Source organism: Styela clava, chromosome 5 (genome assembly GCF_964204865.1).
Source record: "Styela clava chromosome 5, kaStyClav1.hap1.2, whole genome shotgun sequence".
Taxonomy (NCBI): Eukaryota; Metazoa; Chordata; class Ascidiacea; order Stolidobranchia; family Styelidae; genus Styela; species Styela clava.
In genome coordinates, this window is record NC_135254.1 from 7,272,444 (window position 1) to 7,291,919 (window position 19,476).

Genomic DNA, 19,476 nt, shown 5'->3' on the forward strand with positions numbered 1-19,476 from the left:
GAAAAAATCATCAAATTATTTTTTTTCAAAAATAATTTATTCAAATATAAGTACATAAATATTAAGTGCAAAAGAATACATGCATAACAAGTTACTACTTCGAATGAACAAGAAATTTTGCAGTTGAATGGAACATTTAACCTTTGTCCTTGTCAGAAAACGTTTGTTCTCTATTATTATTCAAGTGTGGAGCATAATGGGGGAAACATTTTGCGTGCTTGATCAATTCAGAATATGGTGTGGTACAAGGCTATGTATGGCATGGCCGTCAATTCTGTTTTTATCGAAGATTTTGCAGGGTGTTTTATAGCTGTAAAGAGTTGCGAAATGTGGTAAGACTCGATAGCATTAGATAAGGTTGTCCGTCTTTTGGTACACTATGGCGGACTCTCTGGTCGCGTCTGTTGAGTGAGTTTAAAAACATAGCCCAAAAATTGCCTTGAACCAGTTTCACGCAGCGTTCGTTATGTGGTTTAGAGTGGAACGAATACGGCAATGTACATGCAAAAAATGCGATATACACATACAGTATTCATCGCAAAATGTAAATTTAATTCGTTGAGATGTGGTTTCAATAGTATTGGATAAGATCGACAGTCGTTTAGGTATTAGTACATTGTGCTCCTGGGCCTACCAGTTACACGAGCAATAGGTTAATGAAGGTTATTTTATATATAAAAAATATATTGGGCTGGAACTTTCATCATTGTGATCAGTGGAGGTAAGTCGTACTTTTGAATACGCCTTGACAGAACATTACATACCTTTTTCTGAGTAAATTAAAAAGTTCGCGTTCGAAGGGAACGCTGGTCTCGTCGCTATTGCAGATGCGTGACCGATCAAGGATTTTTCAACCAGACATCGGATTACCAACTGGTTATTTTCATATTGGTAACCAAGCCACTGTCGGCTATATGACTAGTCACTAGGATCATATCGACTTTCATTTTTGGGTAGGCTTACCGTTCGCCCGGGAGTGTCCCGATTTGAACTAGCTGTCCCGCCAGGTGGACTCAAATGTCCCGGTCGTGCAGTATGGCACTTATAAAGTATTCTTTTATTTAATATTAATACAAGAATGTTTTTTTTACCAATGTAGGCCATCATCTGTGATTAGACCATTTATCTATCGTATTTAGGAATATGAGTTGAATATTACTAAGCCTTCAGATTCGAATCAATGTTTGTCCGATCTAATCTGCCCTGTTTTTTTTCGTTTCATATATATATAGTAAGCCTATTTCTGAGAGGTAAATATAAAACTATCTTATCCGGGTGCGTAGCCAGAAATTTTGAAAGGGAGAGGGGGGGGTTTTAAAATTTCTATTTGCGAAGTTAGAGCGAAATAGCTATCGGGTCCGGCCGAACGCCGGGAAACGTCTGCTTTCATGAGTCTTAACGGTCTAAAAGCGTTTCAAGCTACGAAAAATAGCTATGTATGGTACAGAAAGATTGTTTCATGGGAACCGACCCCCAAAGCCACCCTTGGCTACGCCCCTGGTCTTATCTATTGATTTGCGGTCGTCATCAAAAACTCTTTACTCTGTTAGTCAATTTCACTGAATAATCCATATTCGCATTCAGTAAGATCTTTTGTCCTCTGCTATCTTTACGATTTGCGTTCCCATCCATTTCATCCAGCTTGAAAGAACTTAGCCTCCGTGTCGTTGGATAGTTTTCTTCAGTTTGAATCCGTCGTCCTATTCCGCCACTAGGTGCTGACTGTGCACGGTGTTCTTGAATTCGTCTCTGTCGTTCCATAGCTAGAGTGTGAGATTTTTCTCTTAGTTTACGAACAAGAACCTCGTTTTCTTCGTTAGTCATGATAGCTTGCATTAGCCCCATTCTTTTGCCTAAAAAGATGTTACAAATCAAGCGTTAGAAAACGTTTTCCACATCGCCTCTGATTACTCTGTGTTAATCGGTAAGGAACAATGTGTTTTTGTTGGACACGTAGTGGACATAACGATCGCTTCAATATTATGTTGTTGTTGTTCTTTGACACGTTTTGAAGAAATCGCTTTTCTCTTTGATTACTGGACCAATTGCTTTGAAATTTTCAGTGAATAAAGATTATATTTTTTTGCTAGAGGGCTATTACTTTTATTTTTTGCTATGACGTCATCGAAATTATGTGGTGCTACGTGTCCATTTTTTTGAGCATAGCTCTCTTGTTTTAATTGTGGGGCTCCGTAAATTATAGTCAACATCTTCGCGGTCTTCATAACACCAAATAAATGATGGCAACCGAACGGGACCTACCTGATTTTCTTTTCATTTTATTTTGTTTAGGCTTCAGTAATTTGGACTCCATTCTTATATTTCTATGAATAGCCGCCACGTTAGATTGTCTTCTATGGAGTAAAGCAAGGGGCGTGGCAATGCTTGATCGTCTTCTTGTTTGTGGCGAATCAGAGAACGAGATTACAGATGATTGACGTCTCTCTAATGGTCGCCTGGCTCTCGGATTTGGCTTGGAGGACGTGGTCTCGTTCAAGTCTGGTCCAGAAAACGACACTTCTGCCGTTGATGGTCGCTTCATTAATCTATTTACAAGTATCCCCGGCGTTTTTGGTTCATCTGACGGGCTCACAGGTGCTTCATCTCCCGCGCCAGTTAGGAGTCCACTCTCTGGTAGCGTAAGATTTTTATTCGGCCGCATTCTGCTTGGAAATGTTCGTGGAACCGGTGCAGTGCTTGGTCTAATGTTCACAAGTTGGACTTCGTCAATCTCTGGAGCTCCGTCGCTGCTCATTGAAGATAGCGGAGTTGTTTCGCCGGATTCCGATTCGTCTTCTTCCTCGAGAATTTCGAGTCCTTCTAAGCCATCCTCAGTCGCCTTCAATGCTTCCAATAGATTAAATTGTGGCTTTTCTGGAGGAAGCGATTTTTTCACAGTCAGTTCAACTGAAAAAAAGTAATATATATTAGAATATTATTGTTTCACTAATTTACTAAAGAGCATTTGCGCGCACGCCCGCTATTTTGTAAAAAGACATGCTAGACATGTTTCGACTAAAACACTTTTGGGTACTCCTGAAGTATGAGTACCAAGAGGGCAGACACCGGAACGTAGATGGCCTAACCCTAACCTGATACACATACTACGTTCCGGGCTCCGCCACCTTAGTTCACATACTACGGAAGTACCCAATTTTGTTCAAGCCACATTCAGTGGAATAGCTGTGAAATTCATTCAATGAGACGTGCAGAATAGCTGTAAAATTCAGTGTGAAGTATAATCGCGTTAAGGCTGTTTCATAAAATTTTAGGTCAATCTTTGGCAGTGGCGTATCTACGTAAAATGGCGCCCATGGCAAAGTCTAAAAATGCGCCCCTTTGATAGTTGTTTGACAATTCATAATAACTATCATTGAATTGAGATACTTGTACCGTTGTACGTTATTAATTGAGTTGAAATACGAGTTTCTGTTACTCCCAATTTAAAATTAGTTTATTGAAACTTTTCATGACTAATACTTTTCGCACTTTTTTGCGCCCCTGTTCAAGCGGCGCCCATGACACGAGCCATGGCTGCCACACCCTAGATACGCCACTATTCTTTTAGTTTCCCCAAGTTTTCATTTGAAATGAAATAATAATTTCCATTTATATAGACAGGGATGCTTAAGGTTTTTGGGCCAGGGGCCAAACATTTTGCCCACCTAGGATAGTGGGTCATTTAAATGTAACGTAGAACGTTTTATGGACAATATTTACAGTGCTTGCAAAAATGGAAAACAATAAGCCTCGTGCCAAAACTAAATTTAATCACAATCTGAACAAAGTCCTTGAGCTTTTTTTAAGCTTGAACAGCCAAATTTGGTTTTAGTTTGATTGTGGCAGCATTAGGCGGGCCAGATTGAATTACGCAACGGGCCAGATGAACCGCGGGCTGTAGTTTGCCCATGTCATGTATATATAATCAGTTAAGGTATTTCAGGTATATTTATAAATGCTACTGTGATAGGCTTCGGCGATTGGCGGATGGTCCATCCTGGTACTCCTTACAAATAAAATGTATTAAACGTCAGCCTGTGCCAACTGGAGTCGCCACATTTCAATGTGAGAAGACATAATAAAAATTTATTTTCTCTTTACCTTCAACAGACTGTGTGTGGAAGGCATCCTCTGGTATCCCGTGCCATTTCTTGAGTTGTTTCACGTGAACCGCAGACGGCGGAACAAAAAATCCACCTCCTTGCTGAGCTTGGGCGGAATAACTTACTTCCGGGGTCACCTGTTTCATATAATTTAAATTAAAATATTGATTGAAAATGATTACAAATCTTGAAAATGGCTGGTACTTTGATTTGTGGCATTTCTGCTCACGCAAATTAATAAAAGGCATACTTTTGTCTGCGTTAAATTTTTTACGCTTTCGTCTAAACTCTAGAGTGTTTCTTTCCGTAAGCTAGCTTGTCATGGCGGATATTTCACCGAGATTTAGCATTTTGGAAAATACCCTACAAGTACATTGCTTGGTGGTTATCCAAGAAATTAACATCAGTTGTATTTTTAAAAATACGATCCAAAAGGCGCGTAAATAAGGGTACTCCTGAAGTATGCGTACCAAGATAGCGGACACTGCAACGTGGTATGTGTACGAGGTTAGGGTTGTGCCATAATTTCAGGTACAAATACTATGGGAGTCACTTAGCTAGTCTCCGAACTCGTAATAGAACTAAAATGAGGAAAATTGTAATGAAATTATGTCCTAACCCAAACCTGGTACATATACTACGTTATGGTGTCTGCCATCTTGGTACGCATACTTCAGGAGTACCGAATAAAAGACATACTTTTGAAAGTCCTAAATTCTTCACGCGTCTATACTTTCCATTTCCGTAAACTAGCTTGCCAGGCGGGTTTGTCACTAAGATTTAGCATTTTAGTGAATACGCCAATACATAAGGACATTGTTTGGTGGTTATGCAAGAAATAAAATCCAGTTGTATTTTTAAAAATACACTCTATACTAAAAGTTGTGTAAGTGCCTTGGCTCTAGATTTTCTTCTATGTAGATTATAGAGTCATAGATATCAAGAGTTTTTTTTATTTCGGTAAAAATTATTTAAATCTAGTGCAAAGTTTTGATTGCTTTCTACCTAGTTTCTACGGTATTTATTTATGTAACATCGAAATAAACCAAGTATATGGTGACCGTACATTTGAACCCGTATATCCGCGGGTCCAATTTATATGCGGGTGCTAAAATCCATGGGTTAGAGTTAGTATGGGTTCAAATATCCATAAAGATAAAAATTTCCATAGGTGCAATAGTATGAAGGTGCAATTGTCGTGGGTTCAAATGTACGTGGGTTCAAATGTAATGGAACCAAGTGTATATTTACGATTCTATCCGGCGGCACGATTCCTTTCCTCTGATAGTACACTTGCGGTGGATCGTTGTCTCTGTACCCAGATGACAGAGATTTCACTTTACTCATAAAACTCTTTGCTTGCTCTTGCTGCGAGGCACTTGTTACTCTCCGTCTTCGTTCCAACGTTTCGTCATCGACTCGCCCAAAACCTGGACTGCCATTCGGATCAATTCTGCAATGAAAAAAGACTTTATTAGCATTTCCACAGTGCCCGATCTGGCAGTCAGTTATTAGCAGTGGCGTATCTAAATGGCTGTCGTGGTTCGTGCCGTCGGCGCCGTTTGAATACACGCGCAAAAAGGGTGAAAAGTTTGAAAAAAATTCAAATCTGGAATAATTGAAGCTCGTATATTTACTTTAATAATAACTTAGCCTACACGAGTATTTCAATTCACAACAATTGGTAAAATTGTCAGTTAACGATCAAGGGGGCGCATTTTTAAACTTTGTCTTGGGTGCCGTTTTGCGTAGATACGCCACTGGCCAGTAGTTTATTTTTTCACATACCGAAAGTACACACTGTACCTAGCCTACAGAATAAAGAAACGTAACAAATTGCATCCCGGGGTAAAGGAAGACGCGAAAAAACAGTAATAGTTATCGAGCAGCGTCACGTCACCTATGCTATGACGGAGTTAACCTTAGAGAATATTTGGGGAGAGCTGAACGTGACATACCAAAAAATCAAGCCTTAAAATGCGTACAAGCGACGCGCTATTTCAAGTATCGCTCGTTCTGAGGGAATAAAACAATGGTAAAATTTTACGGTATCGGTAGGTTAATGACGGAAGAGGTCGCTAGCAAGCAATCACTTCTACTACAATGTTTCCCCCAAAATAAGACCTAGCCTGAATTCTAAAAATGTTTTAATATAAAATAAAAAAAAACGTTAAAATAAGACCTAGTCGATATCGCGGATTTTTTTTTTTTTTACTCAGTCCGATAGCAAGAGATCTGCCCTACACGTTTTATAATTCAAAAATCTATGCTTAGCAGTTTTTTTTTTAAATAGAAACGTGTTATTTATAGATAAATAAATATCGGTTTCCATAATTTGTATATATATATATATTTGAAAATCTCGTAATTCTCTACTTTGCAATTTTATTTGATAAAAGAAAATGAGGAACATCCTCCGGAAATAAGCCTTGGTGGTATTTTCAATAGAAAATTGAAACACGGTAAAGCCGATATTGCACCACAATTTTCGCTGGTTTCTATAGTTCACAGCAATACCGTCATATAAAAAATCGCCTTTATCTTGGCCAATCGATTTTATTAGTGAGTGACGGAAGAGGTCGCTAGAATGCTATCGATTTCATTTTATACGCATTATTTGAATCTTATTAGGCCTGATATTTCAATCCAAATTTTGATGTCTTTTATACTTTCATATGACATTCGGAAGAATTTTGGTAACCTTTCATTTGACATTACAATTCTTTGAAAATTTAGCTGAAATTTTGCTAACATTGCGGTGACCATAATAGCCGTTTGGCGTCCGTGCATATATATTTCGTTGTCCATGAACCACTGGGATTACAGGCCTTAATTTCCATCGAGCAACTGATGCCAGATTTTACCATTACTTCATACCCGAGAGCTTTTTTATATTTTTCTTCGTTCGCTTCTTTCCTTCTCTTCTTTGCTGCTTCTATTTTCTTTTTCTCATCAATCTGGCATTGCCTTTCGTATAATTTTTCAAGTTTTTTAATGCATTTCGCCTCAGTGCTCAAATGTTCGTGTTTCAGAAGATCTGTGAGGTAAAATGTTTTGCTTGAATGAAAGCATGAAAGATAAGATTTACACACTTATCCCGGGGGAGAGGAAAGCCTATAATACGGTTTATTCACATGGCGAACCGCGGCCTCACGTCCAGTTGACAAAAATGCATGTTAAGAATAATATATCTTTTTTATCCGAGGGAGAAAAAAGCCGATAAAATGGCCGAACTATATGACGTGCTAGGCCTCTATTCACGTTACCAGTTCATGTCGGATATGGGAATAGTGAGACAGTTATTTGTTTCAGATGCGTGGATTTGATGGTAGAGGAAAGCGTAACAGACCATTGGCCACGTGAACCACACTACGACGGCGAGGATTCCATAAATACTCTCGCACATAGTTATTCCCAAAGGAAATCGAGCCTGCGAACGTCATGCGTCAATTCGGATTCACACGTTTTTGTTAGTTATTGCGAATACCCATCATACAATCATGTTTGGAGATCCAATTCCGGGCGTAAAAAGGTCCAGAGTTATGTTATCTGATAACTATTATTACACGGGTTACGCTACCTCTACCCAAACATAAAACCCACAAACAAATGTTTTGTCTTCATATTAAATTAAATTGTTACGACTTATATTTGAAACACAAACAACGATTGTGGAGGTATACAGATATAAAGAGAGAGAGAACGAGGGGAAGAGATTATACGAGTCGAAAACGAACGAAATGGATGTTAAATTAGGTGAACGAGTTAAGAACAAATAAAGAGGTAATATAAAGAGAGTATATGTGTTAATTAAAATACGATAAGAAATATACATATTTATCCAAGAACATAATCGATGATTCGGCAAATAACGACTTCTCATCTGGCTACCAGTCCAGATCTGGTATAGAGTTAACTATAAACCAATTAATTGTTCCAGATAGATAGAAGGTGGTGGAAGCGATAACCGGCCAGCGGTTATTTTATGACCTCATTTATTATTAGGGTAACACAGAATGCAAGACTGACGCGACCTCCAGTCAATTGCAATGAAATCCGTTACTGTAACGCATGATTACATTTTCCTATTTTGAATTTGTGTTGTGATTTCTTGCACGACGAAATAAACTTATTGTCTATTCTCTATTATTGTTTAATCTTATTTTGAACACGGTCTCTCGCCTGGTTACCATGTCGTAAACTGAAATAGCCAACCAATGTTGGTTCCGGATACTTTGGTGGTGGAAGGAGCCCTAACCGACCGGCGGTCATTTTATCATCCCTCAACTCCGAGAAGTATGCGGTTGTGTGTGTGTATTGCAGAAAGTAAAAAAAGGACAACAACAGAATTGTTTATAACAAGATGCTCTGAAAAAGTGAAGGTCAAGATCACAAGGCATAAGATTTTTTGGACCCCCTGAAGTATGCGCGCCAAGATGGCGCACAACCTGAACTCAGGTTGTGTACCAGGTTAGGGTTCAGGTTGTGCGACATCTTGGTGCGCATACTTCAGGAGCACCGAGGAAAGATATAGAGGCCGGGAACCCGTGGGCCACAGAGCGGTAGACTAAGCGCACAACTAATTTTACTTTTCCCTTTACAAGAAAACTTACCGTTCGTCCTAGTTACTTAGCTTGATAAGGCTATTTCATTTGTTGTTTTCACTTTATTGAGCTTGAATTGTTTGAATATAATGTGATTTTGTATCTACCAATTAAAGTAAAACTATTGAATACCACTGAAATGATAACCATGGGGCCATGAGTTCTGAAAGCCTTAAAAGCCATAAAAGGTTGGGGACCACTGGTTTAGAGAATACATATGTTTATATGTACAAGAAATGCACACGGTTGGGAGGTAGAGCCAAAAAACCAACCAAGATGTCGCACAACCTTAACCCTAACCTGGTACACAACCTGAGTTCAGGTTGTGCGCCATCTTGGTGCGCATACTCCAGGAGGTACGTTTAGGAAGTTGATTCGGCAAAGATGAACTAATTTGATTACTATATTGAAGCTATAATGAGCTGACAAATGAACAACTTTCGAACAGGCAATATTTTAAGTTAACAATTTGATATATTTCTAAATTTCTATGTTAGATAAAGGTTAATAATTAGCAATACTATGCACTTCAATTCTAAAAATGTTAATATATTATGTTACATATTAGCGTGCGCAGATAAACAATAACACTGATTGGTTGAGGCTGGCATCAATTAAGCAGCGTCGTCCCTGTATACCCAGGGTAAAATAAACTAGGTTGACAATGTTGAACAAAAATGATCCTGGTCCCCTCAAAAAAGGTATTCCTTCACGAATTAGTAGAAAATTGTGCAAAGACCTATTCAGATTAAAGGTATGAAAACGTCTACTAAAACACTGATACAAAATAGAATAGCGTTGCAATAGACATTTATATCCATTTCATATTTATATCGTAGAGAGAAAGCCATTTTGCACAATTTGAAATAACAAATAAGTGGTTGACTATTTCCATGTGTGACTTGAATTGATAACGAAACAAGAATCCGTGGTTCGGCCTATGAATAATATACCATATCGGCTTCTCTCTCCTTGTTGGTGAATTTGAAATAATATTATACTATATAAATTTGAATACTTGAAAATTGGTGGTGTCGCAATGTAACAAATATTATTATTAAATATTATTTAACGTTATAGTCTTTGATTATGTCGTATCATTAATCCCACTTTCCTCTACCTTTGAAAAAATATGAAAACCTTTAACTAATGAAAATTTGCACTTTGGTGTGCTGCCGACACTCCCATAAAAATGTTAATACGAATATTATAAAACAAATTCTACGTTATTCGTTGTCTAGTCTCAGCATTCTTGTTAGTTTCACAACATCTTCATAATAAATCGTACTTTTGCTCCAGTCAAAGAAGTTCGATAATTTTTCGAGTCTCATATTTTCAAGTTTATTCTTGTGAACTCTAATACGATCATTCTGCTTTTCCTGTATTTTCCGTCTTTGAATTAATTTTGATAATCTGTCCGTGTCTGGCATCCTTGATAAGTACGCTGTAAGAAAATAAGTAACAGCATTATTTCAGTCATTCCATAATCGGCAAAACTTTTACATCGGCATGCATATTACCATGGACAGCTCCTTCTTGAGCAGTGGTTCCAAACTTTTATTTCCCGTGCCCAACTTACAAAGGTTTTCAACACTCACGACCCCCCGTTTATCATTCCAGTGGTGAAACCCATTTCGTTCAAACAATACTTGTTCAAAAAAGGGGGGACACCAAGGGGTAAATTTGTCAAGCAATGAAACTAGGAAGAACAGATAGTTTTCTAGTAAAGGTAAAAGGAAAATCAGTTTTTGCCTGGCATGGTTGCCCCCCCCCCCCCCCCCCTAACTGCTCTGTTGCCTTCTTGGTCCCGGTTGGGAACCCATGTTCTAGAGCGTTTGGCCTAACCAACCTGCTGGCGTCACAGGTCGCGACACCTTACCAAGAGTATATTAAATTGTCAAAGGCCATATCAGAGGAATATTTGCAATTCTGTTACAATATGCATATTCTTACGTATGTATTAATATCTGATATATCATTGATATGAATTTTCGAAACGCCACGTCACAAGAGCAAATTACGAGAATATCGGTCGGAGACCGAAGACTTATCGATCGGAGGTTAGGGGATCCTCAAAACAGCGCTCTTACTTCAAAGTGACACCGTGTGTGCCATCACTAATTAATTAATAACTCGCTAATTATACGACATAATTCATCAAAAATCAATAGGCTTCTGTTCCGAACTATGATGAATGCACATGCAAAACTTGGAGCAGATTCAACCTCGCTTTCGTGAGATAACGCCTGTATCTAACAGACAAACAAACAAACAAACAAACAAACAGACAAATACCTATCAACATACTTACCGATCTTAAGATTACTAATCCTAGTATCACTAAGGTAACAACGATTTCTCGTTTGATTACTAGTTCATGATAGATATGGGAATAGTCGACCAGTTAATTTGTTACAGACTAATTAACTTATTCTCGCCTTGGACAGAAGGAAAAAAATTCGGTACTCCCGAAGTATGTAAATCAAGATGGCGGACACCGGAATATAGTATGTGTAGCAGGTTAGGGTTAGGCCATAATTTTATTCCAATTTTCTCTATTTTAGTTCTATTGTGAGTTCGGGGACTAGCCAAGTGACTCCCGTAGTATTAGTATCTGGAATTATACGGTCTAACCTTAACCTGGTACGCATACTACGTTCCGGCGAGCGCCATCTGGGTTTACATACTTCGGGAGTACCCAATTATTTTCGCCTTGGATGGAAGGAGGAAGACTCAACCTTCTTGCGGATTATGATGACTCATTCACCTGCCACGGTCAGGTATGAGAATATGATTTCGAGTTGTGAGAGAAAAGACGCCCTATAGCAGTGGTTCATAAACGGTTGGACAACTTTTGAGGGGCGGGACGTTATTATTACGTCATAGATGCGCGCAGGGGGTAACCAGAAATTTTCACGGAGGGGGGGTTTCTAAAATTTTTACTTGTCAAGGTAAATAGAAACCAGCTAGTGGGTCCGATCGAACGCCGGAATGTGCGTGTTTTCATTAGTCTTGAGGGTATATAAATTTTTATGTATGATACAGAAAGACGATTTCATTTTTTTTACATTTCAAAAAGGGGGTTTCGACTCCCACAAGACAACCCCCCCCCCCCTCACTCACTACGTCACTGGATGCGCGTAGCAAATGATGAAGTTCTAATATCATTTCTAGCAAATCGAATTGACCAATCTAAGTGCCCGGTATAAGAACTTCTACCCCTAGAAAAGGACAAAAATAAGGACACACGTCAAAAATAAGGATATTTCTTAGAAAAAAGCACAAAATTATTTTCTAAGACACTGACCTTCAAAATAGTGAAAAATCATAGAAAATAAGAAAAAATGGTAAATTGGCAGGTTAGGCCTAACCCTAACCTGGTACATAACTACGTTCCGGTGTCCGCCATCTTGGTTCACATACTTCGGGAGTATCGTTCAGTCAACGATCATTTGTTTGGTTACCAGTCCGTGACGATTTTATTTTCTCCAGATTAATGGAAAATACCTCACCTTGGTCGTTTTTGAAGAATTTATTCGTGTGTATCGTTTGTTACATCTCCCTGTTCCTGCTGTTCCAATTCTTCTTCTGTTTCGATGTTCAATGTTTTACGCAATTGCTGGAGAATTCTAAAAAAAAGGCGAATGATTAGCTTCCTATTAAAACCTTGAGCGCCGTTTTGTTTATATATATGCCAAAAGTCACGGGCGTGTTTGTGTGTGATCGCATGATTTTCAAATCGTTGAATTTTTGGATCTTTTGCGCGTCCTTGCGTTGGTTTGCGGGTTCGAATCCCACACGGGGATAGTTATGTGCGAGAGGATTGCTGGACTCCTCGTCGTCGTAGGGTGGTTCACGTAACCGCTGGTCGGTTACGGCTTCCTCCGCCATCAAGTCCATACATCTGAAACATTAAATTGGCTAACTAATCCTATACCCGACATATGATTAAGCCGTCAGCTTTCTCTCCCCTGGCATAAATATGTAAATCCTATCCTAAAACTGTTGAGAAAGTGTTGTCGTTAACCTTAGAATCAACTACCTTGTCATAATCGCCTTACTTCGATCATATTTATCATAATCTTCCGGAATTTCGTTTGGTTTATGAGGTCCGTAGATACCGTGTGTATAGGATTTATCTAATGACATTACTATCTATCTAACGAGGCTAGAAGATTTAAATAAAGTTAGAAATATAAATATAAAAAGTGAAGTAGTCACAGGAAAAACAAGAGAGTATATTCTAGTCTTTTTGAAACTGACAATTATTTAGAAAAACAAAAACTCCAGAGCTGTATTTCCACCAATTTTTCTTTTGCGTTCTGATTTTATTATCAACACTTCCGTATTATATTTTATTTATTAATAATCAAAATGGCGTGGTTCTTGAATGCAACATAACACTCGCTGTTGCATATTTTGTTCTTTATCGAGGTTTTTGTGTTTGTCCAACTAAAATAGGGCGGTTAAAGGAAGGAAGACACTCAAGAATTTTAACAACCCACGTTTTGAAACCCGGGCCCGCTAGCTCGGGGTGGTCCAAGGTTGTGGACTCCGCGGGCCACAAATTTATTTTTGCATTGTTCGCGGGCCACAATAGTGCCAAGAATAGGTAAACAGTACAATACAAAACAAGCACTTTTATTGTGCAAACACATAGTTATCAGACACAGCCATCCAAGGCTAATAGAATCCATATTCGATTTTTAGTTTTCTATGATGTTTATATTGTTAGCATATATTCCCGACCAAAAGATGGAAAGCCAGATAATAATTTAGACTGCCAAGCACATCATTTAAGCTTCGCTAGTTGCCTCAGCTAGCTATAAAACTAGTCAATTCTGTGACAATTAGTGATGCAACAATATGTCAAAAGATTTTTCTGATTAATTTTATTACGAAACAACACAAAATGCGATTTTTTGATTACTCTCCGAATGTGACGCGGGCCACAGATAATGAAGCGGCGGGCCACATGTGGCCCGCGGGCCTGGGTTTGGACCACCCTGCGCTAGCTAATTTGGCAATTAGAAACTTAATTAGTAACCATGTGCACTGAACCATATGCATTTACAACTCATATGTTTTGTCCGGTCGCTCAGAATGCAACACAACACTACATTAAAACCGGAAAATCCGGTCCTGCTAGCTTATATTGTATAATTTGGCAATTAGAAACTTAATTAGAAACTCCCTTAAAAATTCTTGGTTACGCCACTTCGCTGTCATTAAAAACCGGACTCGCAATCTAACACGGTATAACTTGGCAAATTAGAAATTTCAGACCTTCTTCCTCTCTTTGAAAATTCCTGATTATGCCAACTGCCCTGAATCATATGCATTTAGAACTCATAATTTTGTCCAATCGCTGCGAATACAAAACAACATTACGCGCTGACATTAAACCCGGAAAATAGGGACCCGCTAGCTTGGAAATTAGAAATCCCCCCCCCCCCCCCTTCCCAATCTTGAAAATTCGCGGCTACGCCTCTGCACTCAACCATATGCATTACTGCAACTCACATATTTATTTTGTCCGGTCACTCAGAATGCAACACAACACTATACGTGCTGACATTAAAACCGGAAAATCCGGTCCCGTTAGCTTATACGGTATAAATTGGCAATTTGAAATTTTAGACTCCTTTCCATTTGAAAATTCATGGCTGCGCCTCTGCAATGAACCATATGCATTACTACAACTCATATGTGTTGTTCTGTAGCTCAGAATACAACACAAGACTACGCGCTGTCTTTCAACACTCGATAAATTGATTTACCATATATTATTACGTATTAGTTTATCTGTAATATCGTTTAATACTAACTTAATGCGATTAACTGTGGTGTATAAGAGCGTTTTGCAATTTACTTATATGGTTCAACAGGGAGAGAAAAGATAACGATATAGTGCAGGGGTAGTTGGAAATCACCAATTAATAATTATACATCACAGCGGTTCCCAAAGTGTACGTCCCGAGCGGTTAAGATTGGTTGCATTTGAAGTGCCAAAAGTCTGTCAAAAGAAATTTATAAAGTGATAAGTTCCTGCCCGTCAAGACGCTTGCTCGGAAAGAAGATGAAAACAGCACATTTGAAAATCCCTAATCATTATTTAACATGCGTAACATCCATACTTTTACACTGATTATTTAAATATGCATGCAACTGCTTTTCTTGTTATTGTTGAACTATGTATGTGTGAAGAAGTCTGACCTTGGTCAGACGAAACGTTACAGAAATATATTTGTGTTCGTGTGCAGCAAGACTCTTGAATCACTTTAAAAATTCCGTTCGTTTAAGGCCTTTTCCTCGCTTTCCTGCCTAAGAATCTGTTCCATTTAAAATTCCCCACTAAATGGTGATTAATACGAATAAAGTCGCATCCTAAGTCCTTCATGCAAACTGATGTCCATAATTACTCTACCTCGGTCATTAAATACTTCACAATACCACACAAAAAATCAGTAAATTCTATGGAATAAACAAGTAATACGCGCTTATATCTGCCTTACATGGGATACTGATACACCGTGACTAAATGATATCTCATATTTAAAATCACGCGTGAGTTTTGTCAAGTATGGCGTATTATTTTACAGTGCAATTATAGTTATTAAACGTGGTTTACCGCAGTAATATTGGCTATTAACACATTTATATTTAGCCTGAATGTGTAATATTTTATTGACCTTTAATCCCAGAGGACGCAAAATGGATTACCGTCAAGAAATGAACGTGAAATGAAATGTATTTATCCTATAGTAAAAGTAGATCAAAATCAACTGTCATCCGATGAGAGTTTATAGTATACTTTAGTATGTTTTCTGCGATTGAGATTATATACCCAGTGGTGATATTTTTTGTCAACCGGTTCCTTATCAAAAGTTATATTTTTCAGTCGGTTCTGTTACAAACAGAACATTGACAGTAACCAGTAATGCTAACCGGTTCGCTGATCTCATAAAATTCCGTGAGACGGTTCTATAGAACCGGTGCGAACCGGCTGAATCCCACTACTGTATATACCCATACCTACTCTTAACTGTTATAACATGTCTGTGTCTCTATCACGTTCCTCCTACTTTCTACTTTAATATCATTGAATAGAGCCCTGTGAGTTATTCGAACAAACTTGCTTTGTGCAACTATATAATTTAATTCTCGGTAACTCATATTATTAATTTGAGTTGGGTTGCGCGAGACTAACTTCCTATCTTTTCTCTATGCCTTTATGCTAGTGGATCCGTATGCGTATACTGCAAGGATACTGTAGCTGGAATAAACATGACTATTCTATTCAATTAAAGAGTCCAGCTGCACACTAACAGAAATACATTTGTGTTAGTGTGCAGCTGGACTCTTTAATTGAATAGAATACTCATATTATTACCGCAGGGTATCGCCATTTTCTTATGACATTGCTTCCAGCAATCAAAAAATACCAATACAAATAGAAGTGTAATCATGGGAAACGTGTTATTGGTTATTAAAAGCGAGAGCATAGTGAATGAATAGTTTACATCATTTCGGGTTTTTGGCACTTTGTATATTACGCGTTTATTCAAGGGACACAAAACACACACAAAATCAGTAAAATATGATTAGCATTACGATTGTCCTAATTTTGCGCGCGTTATTGAGCCATACAAACACAATGTATTATTATTATATATCTTATACCCAACCGACAAGCGATCCAAATTTGTTAAAAATTAAATTTTGTGAAATATCGCGTCCCAAGGACATGTACAAATACAAGGCTATATGTAATGCCTATGACTTAAATCCGGGGTGTGCAACCTTTTTTGCAGGAGAGTCAAATTTAAATAACTGGGTGAAACCGCGGGCCGCACCTTTATTTAACATAGGCTTTCTAGTAGTTGCAGGCAAATGTTTGGTTACTGACTTTATAACATGCGCTGTTTCTTTCGCACAAGTAAGCTGTTATGGCATGGACCTTTCCCCGAGCATCGACTTCCTTGTTTACTTCGTGATATTGGCCAATCAGCAAGATGCAAAATGTGACGTAACAATGCTCCCTTTTCGCATCCGCTCAGACAGATTTTCATGCGTGGTCGTAAACATTACCTCGTTTTCGCGTTTTTGAACTTTATTGGTTAGTTTTCAGTTGTGTTTCGTAAACTTAAATATAAATCAGATAATTCTATGATCACTCTGTCCTCCTAGAAGTTTTAATTTAATTGCAGTAATCAAAAATTAGTGTAGAAATAGCTGTGATAGACTAGGCTAAAATTCTTTACCGGTACTTTTAAAAAACAGATTGTTATATGCGATGAATCATAATGATGGTTTGAAACACATACCCCATTTTACAGGCGCCAACTCGCAAAAGCACTCTTTAAAATAGCCCCGAAAATTTCGCAATGGTAAAGTATAGGGAGACTTTTTTCGGGGGTCAACGGTCGGGGAAAGGTCCATTGTAACGTCCCAGGCATAGACTTTGCAACAAAGAGGGATTGGAATTACTCGCATGTACCAAAATTAAACTCGTTTCGCGGGCGCACACCATTCGAAATTGGTTTTTTCTGCGGGCCGGACAATTTTTCCTTGTAGGCCTCATTTGGCCCGCAGGTTGCACACCTCTGCTTCAAGTGGATACAAAATTTACGGAAGTGTGAAACTTTCCGCGTATACACTTACTATTGAGCTATACTTCAATATAAAATAAACAATAAAATTCACTAGAAAATAAAAGCAGTAGCTTTCGGTTTTTCTTGAGAAAACAAGCGACTCAAGAAAATTTTTAGGCAACTCAATTTCTGCTCAATTGGAAAAACACTATTTTATAACACTTACCGTTTTTTAGTTTTCCTTGTTCAACACAGGATCTGTACCATCCGCTTGAAAAATTGTTGATTTATTCTATAGTAACTAAATCAATGTACATTATTTGCTGTAAAAATTATAAGCATTCCAAGATGAGAAATAGAACTGCTTTCATGACGTTATTGTAGATATTAACTGAGACATTGTAGTGAATCATTACAAAAGACGGAATCATTATGCGTCGTAAAAAAACGGGTGTAAAGAAATTGAAGTTGGACCTACAAACTCCCAAATATAATTTAAACGGCACGATAATTGTACACGATACGTAGATGTTGCCTTCTACCAAGTCCTACAGTAAACACCGTAAATATAAAATTATTTAAGGAGCGATTGGGTACAATTTAAAATATAAATTATTTTATTATTATTATAATATAAAGGTATTTATTATTATCACTATTAATTCGTAGTTTAATTGTTTTAATTAATTAGGCCAAACATAATTTAGTGTTCATAGGATTAAGCCATCTTATCGCCTTTCACAGAAGATAATCCCTGCCCGAATGTCATATAAGGCGATCGAAACCAAGTTTGAACAATAAACCTCTTAGTTAGATTGACGGCCTCATCATAAAGATCTCAAATATCCGTGACACGTGAGAGAATTTCTGCCAGAATTCGGTACGAGGCAAGCCGTCCGTTCCATGAAAACCACCGATCTACAGAGACGGTTCCATTACATTTGAACCCACGTACATTTGAACCCATGGCAATTGCACCTGTATGCTATTGCACCTATGGAATTTTTTTTGTTTTTCGGATAGTTGAACTCATACTAACCCTAACCCATGGGTTTTAGCACCCGCATATAGATTGAACCCGTGGATATACACATGGGTTCAAATGTACGTGGGTTCAAATGTACGGTCACCTACAGAGACATAAATGTGCGACAGTAAAGAGGTCAGAATACCAAACAAAACGGTTTTGAATGAAAATTTTGCGAATGCACAAAATATAGGGTGTCCATAAAGTCTTAAAAAATGTTAAAATTGCATCATATCGATATCATATATCATTTGTCCCTCACAGATGTCTTTAATGAAGTAAAAATACTTAAACAATTACGGATAAAAAAACAACAAACCTGGTTAAGATATATTGAGAACTGACTTCATAACAAAATTGAAATTGTGAAGGGGCTTTATGGACACCCTGTATATTTCTAAAACATCTATATCTATTTCATATGCCCCGCATTACGAGAGATAGCTTCTGCTAGAATGCGTTACACGTCTCTCTGTGACTTTCTTATGTACTTTTTTCTAGACTGGCCATGTCGTCCTGGTGACCTTTTTCTAATTCATCCAATGTCTTACAAACAATATGAAGATTGGAAATAATTTCATCGGGATATTTATTGTCTGGCCCAGAAAACAAAAGATAATTCTATTATTTTGCTGTTAATAATCAACAGAAACACAATTAAAATTTCGTGATTAATCGAGCCAACAGGTGAATCAGTCCTCATACATAACTATATGTTTAGATTAAGTTTTGATCATGCTTGAAACAACTAAAGTCCAGATCACTTTTTCACAGTTTGAATCACACCAAATTGTGATTAAATTTACAATTTTTACACGTTTTGATCTTTGACTCCGATATTTTGAAAACACGTTTGTATAATCACGTGTGGTTGTATGACTAAACAATGCGTATTGTTTTATCATAAAGAATATTGTTACTTCATAAACGAGTTCGATGTTTAACCCAATAACATCTAAACGTGGGTTCACGTAAACATATGACCTATTACTTGACTCTTCCCAAATAATCAGTGAAAGCACGAAATTGACAGACAAAAAGCAGTTACATTACTAAGACGAACAATATTTTATGAAACTTTATTTCTATTGTTTATTTCCGTCAAGTCCATGCAACTGAAACAAATAACTGGCTAACTAATCCCATAC

The 19,476-nt window shown here is 37.8% G+C and overlaps 1 protein-coding gene across 5 annotated transcripts; it reads right to left on the reverse strand.

Annotated features, from left to right (window-relative positions):
* Nucleotides 1–20: 20 nt before the first annotated feature.
* Nucleotides 21–17,546, reverse strand: LOC120344410 (uncharacterized). 5 transcript variants are annotated; one of them, XM_039413631.2, is made up of 8 exons: nt 17,528–17,546; nt 12,220–12,336; nt 9,996–10,151; nt 6,981–7,140; nt 5,355–5,556; nt 4,102–4,240; nt 2,263–2,907; nt 255–1,853 (listed from the first exon to the last, which is right to left on the reverse strand). In XM_039413631.2, the coding sequence occupies exons 3-8, from the start codon at nt 10,135–10,137 to the stop codon at nt 1,528–1,530; spliced, it is 1,614 nt and encodes a 537-aa protein (XP_039269565.2). In that variant the 5' UTR covers nt 10,138–10,151; nt 12,220–12,336; nt 17,528–17,546; the 3' UTR covers nt 255–1,527. The 5 variants fall into 5 exon arrangements, with proteins under 5 accessions (XP_039269569.2, XP_039269565.2, XP_039269566.2 ...); XM_039413632.2 differs by lacking the exon at nt 17,528–17,546 and adding an exon at nt 14,924–14,945; XM_078112361.1 differs by lacking the exon at nt 17,528–17,546 and adding an exon at nt 12,750–12,895.
* Nucleotides 17,547–19,476: the final 1,930 nt, after the last annotated feature.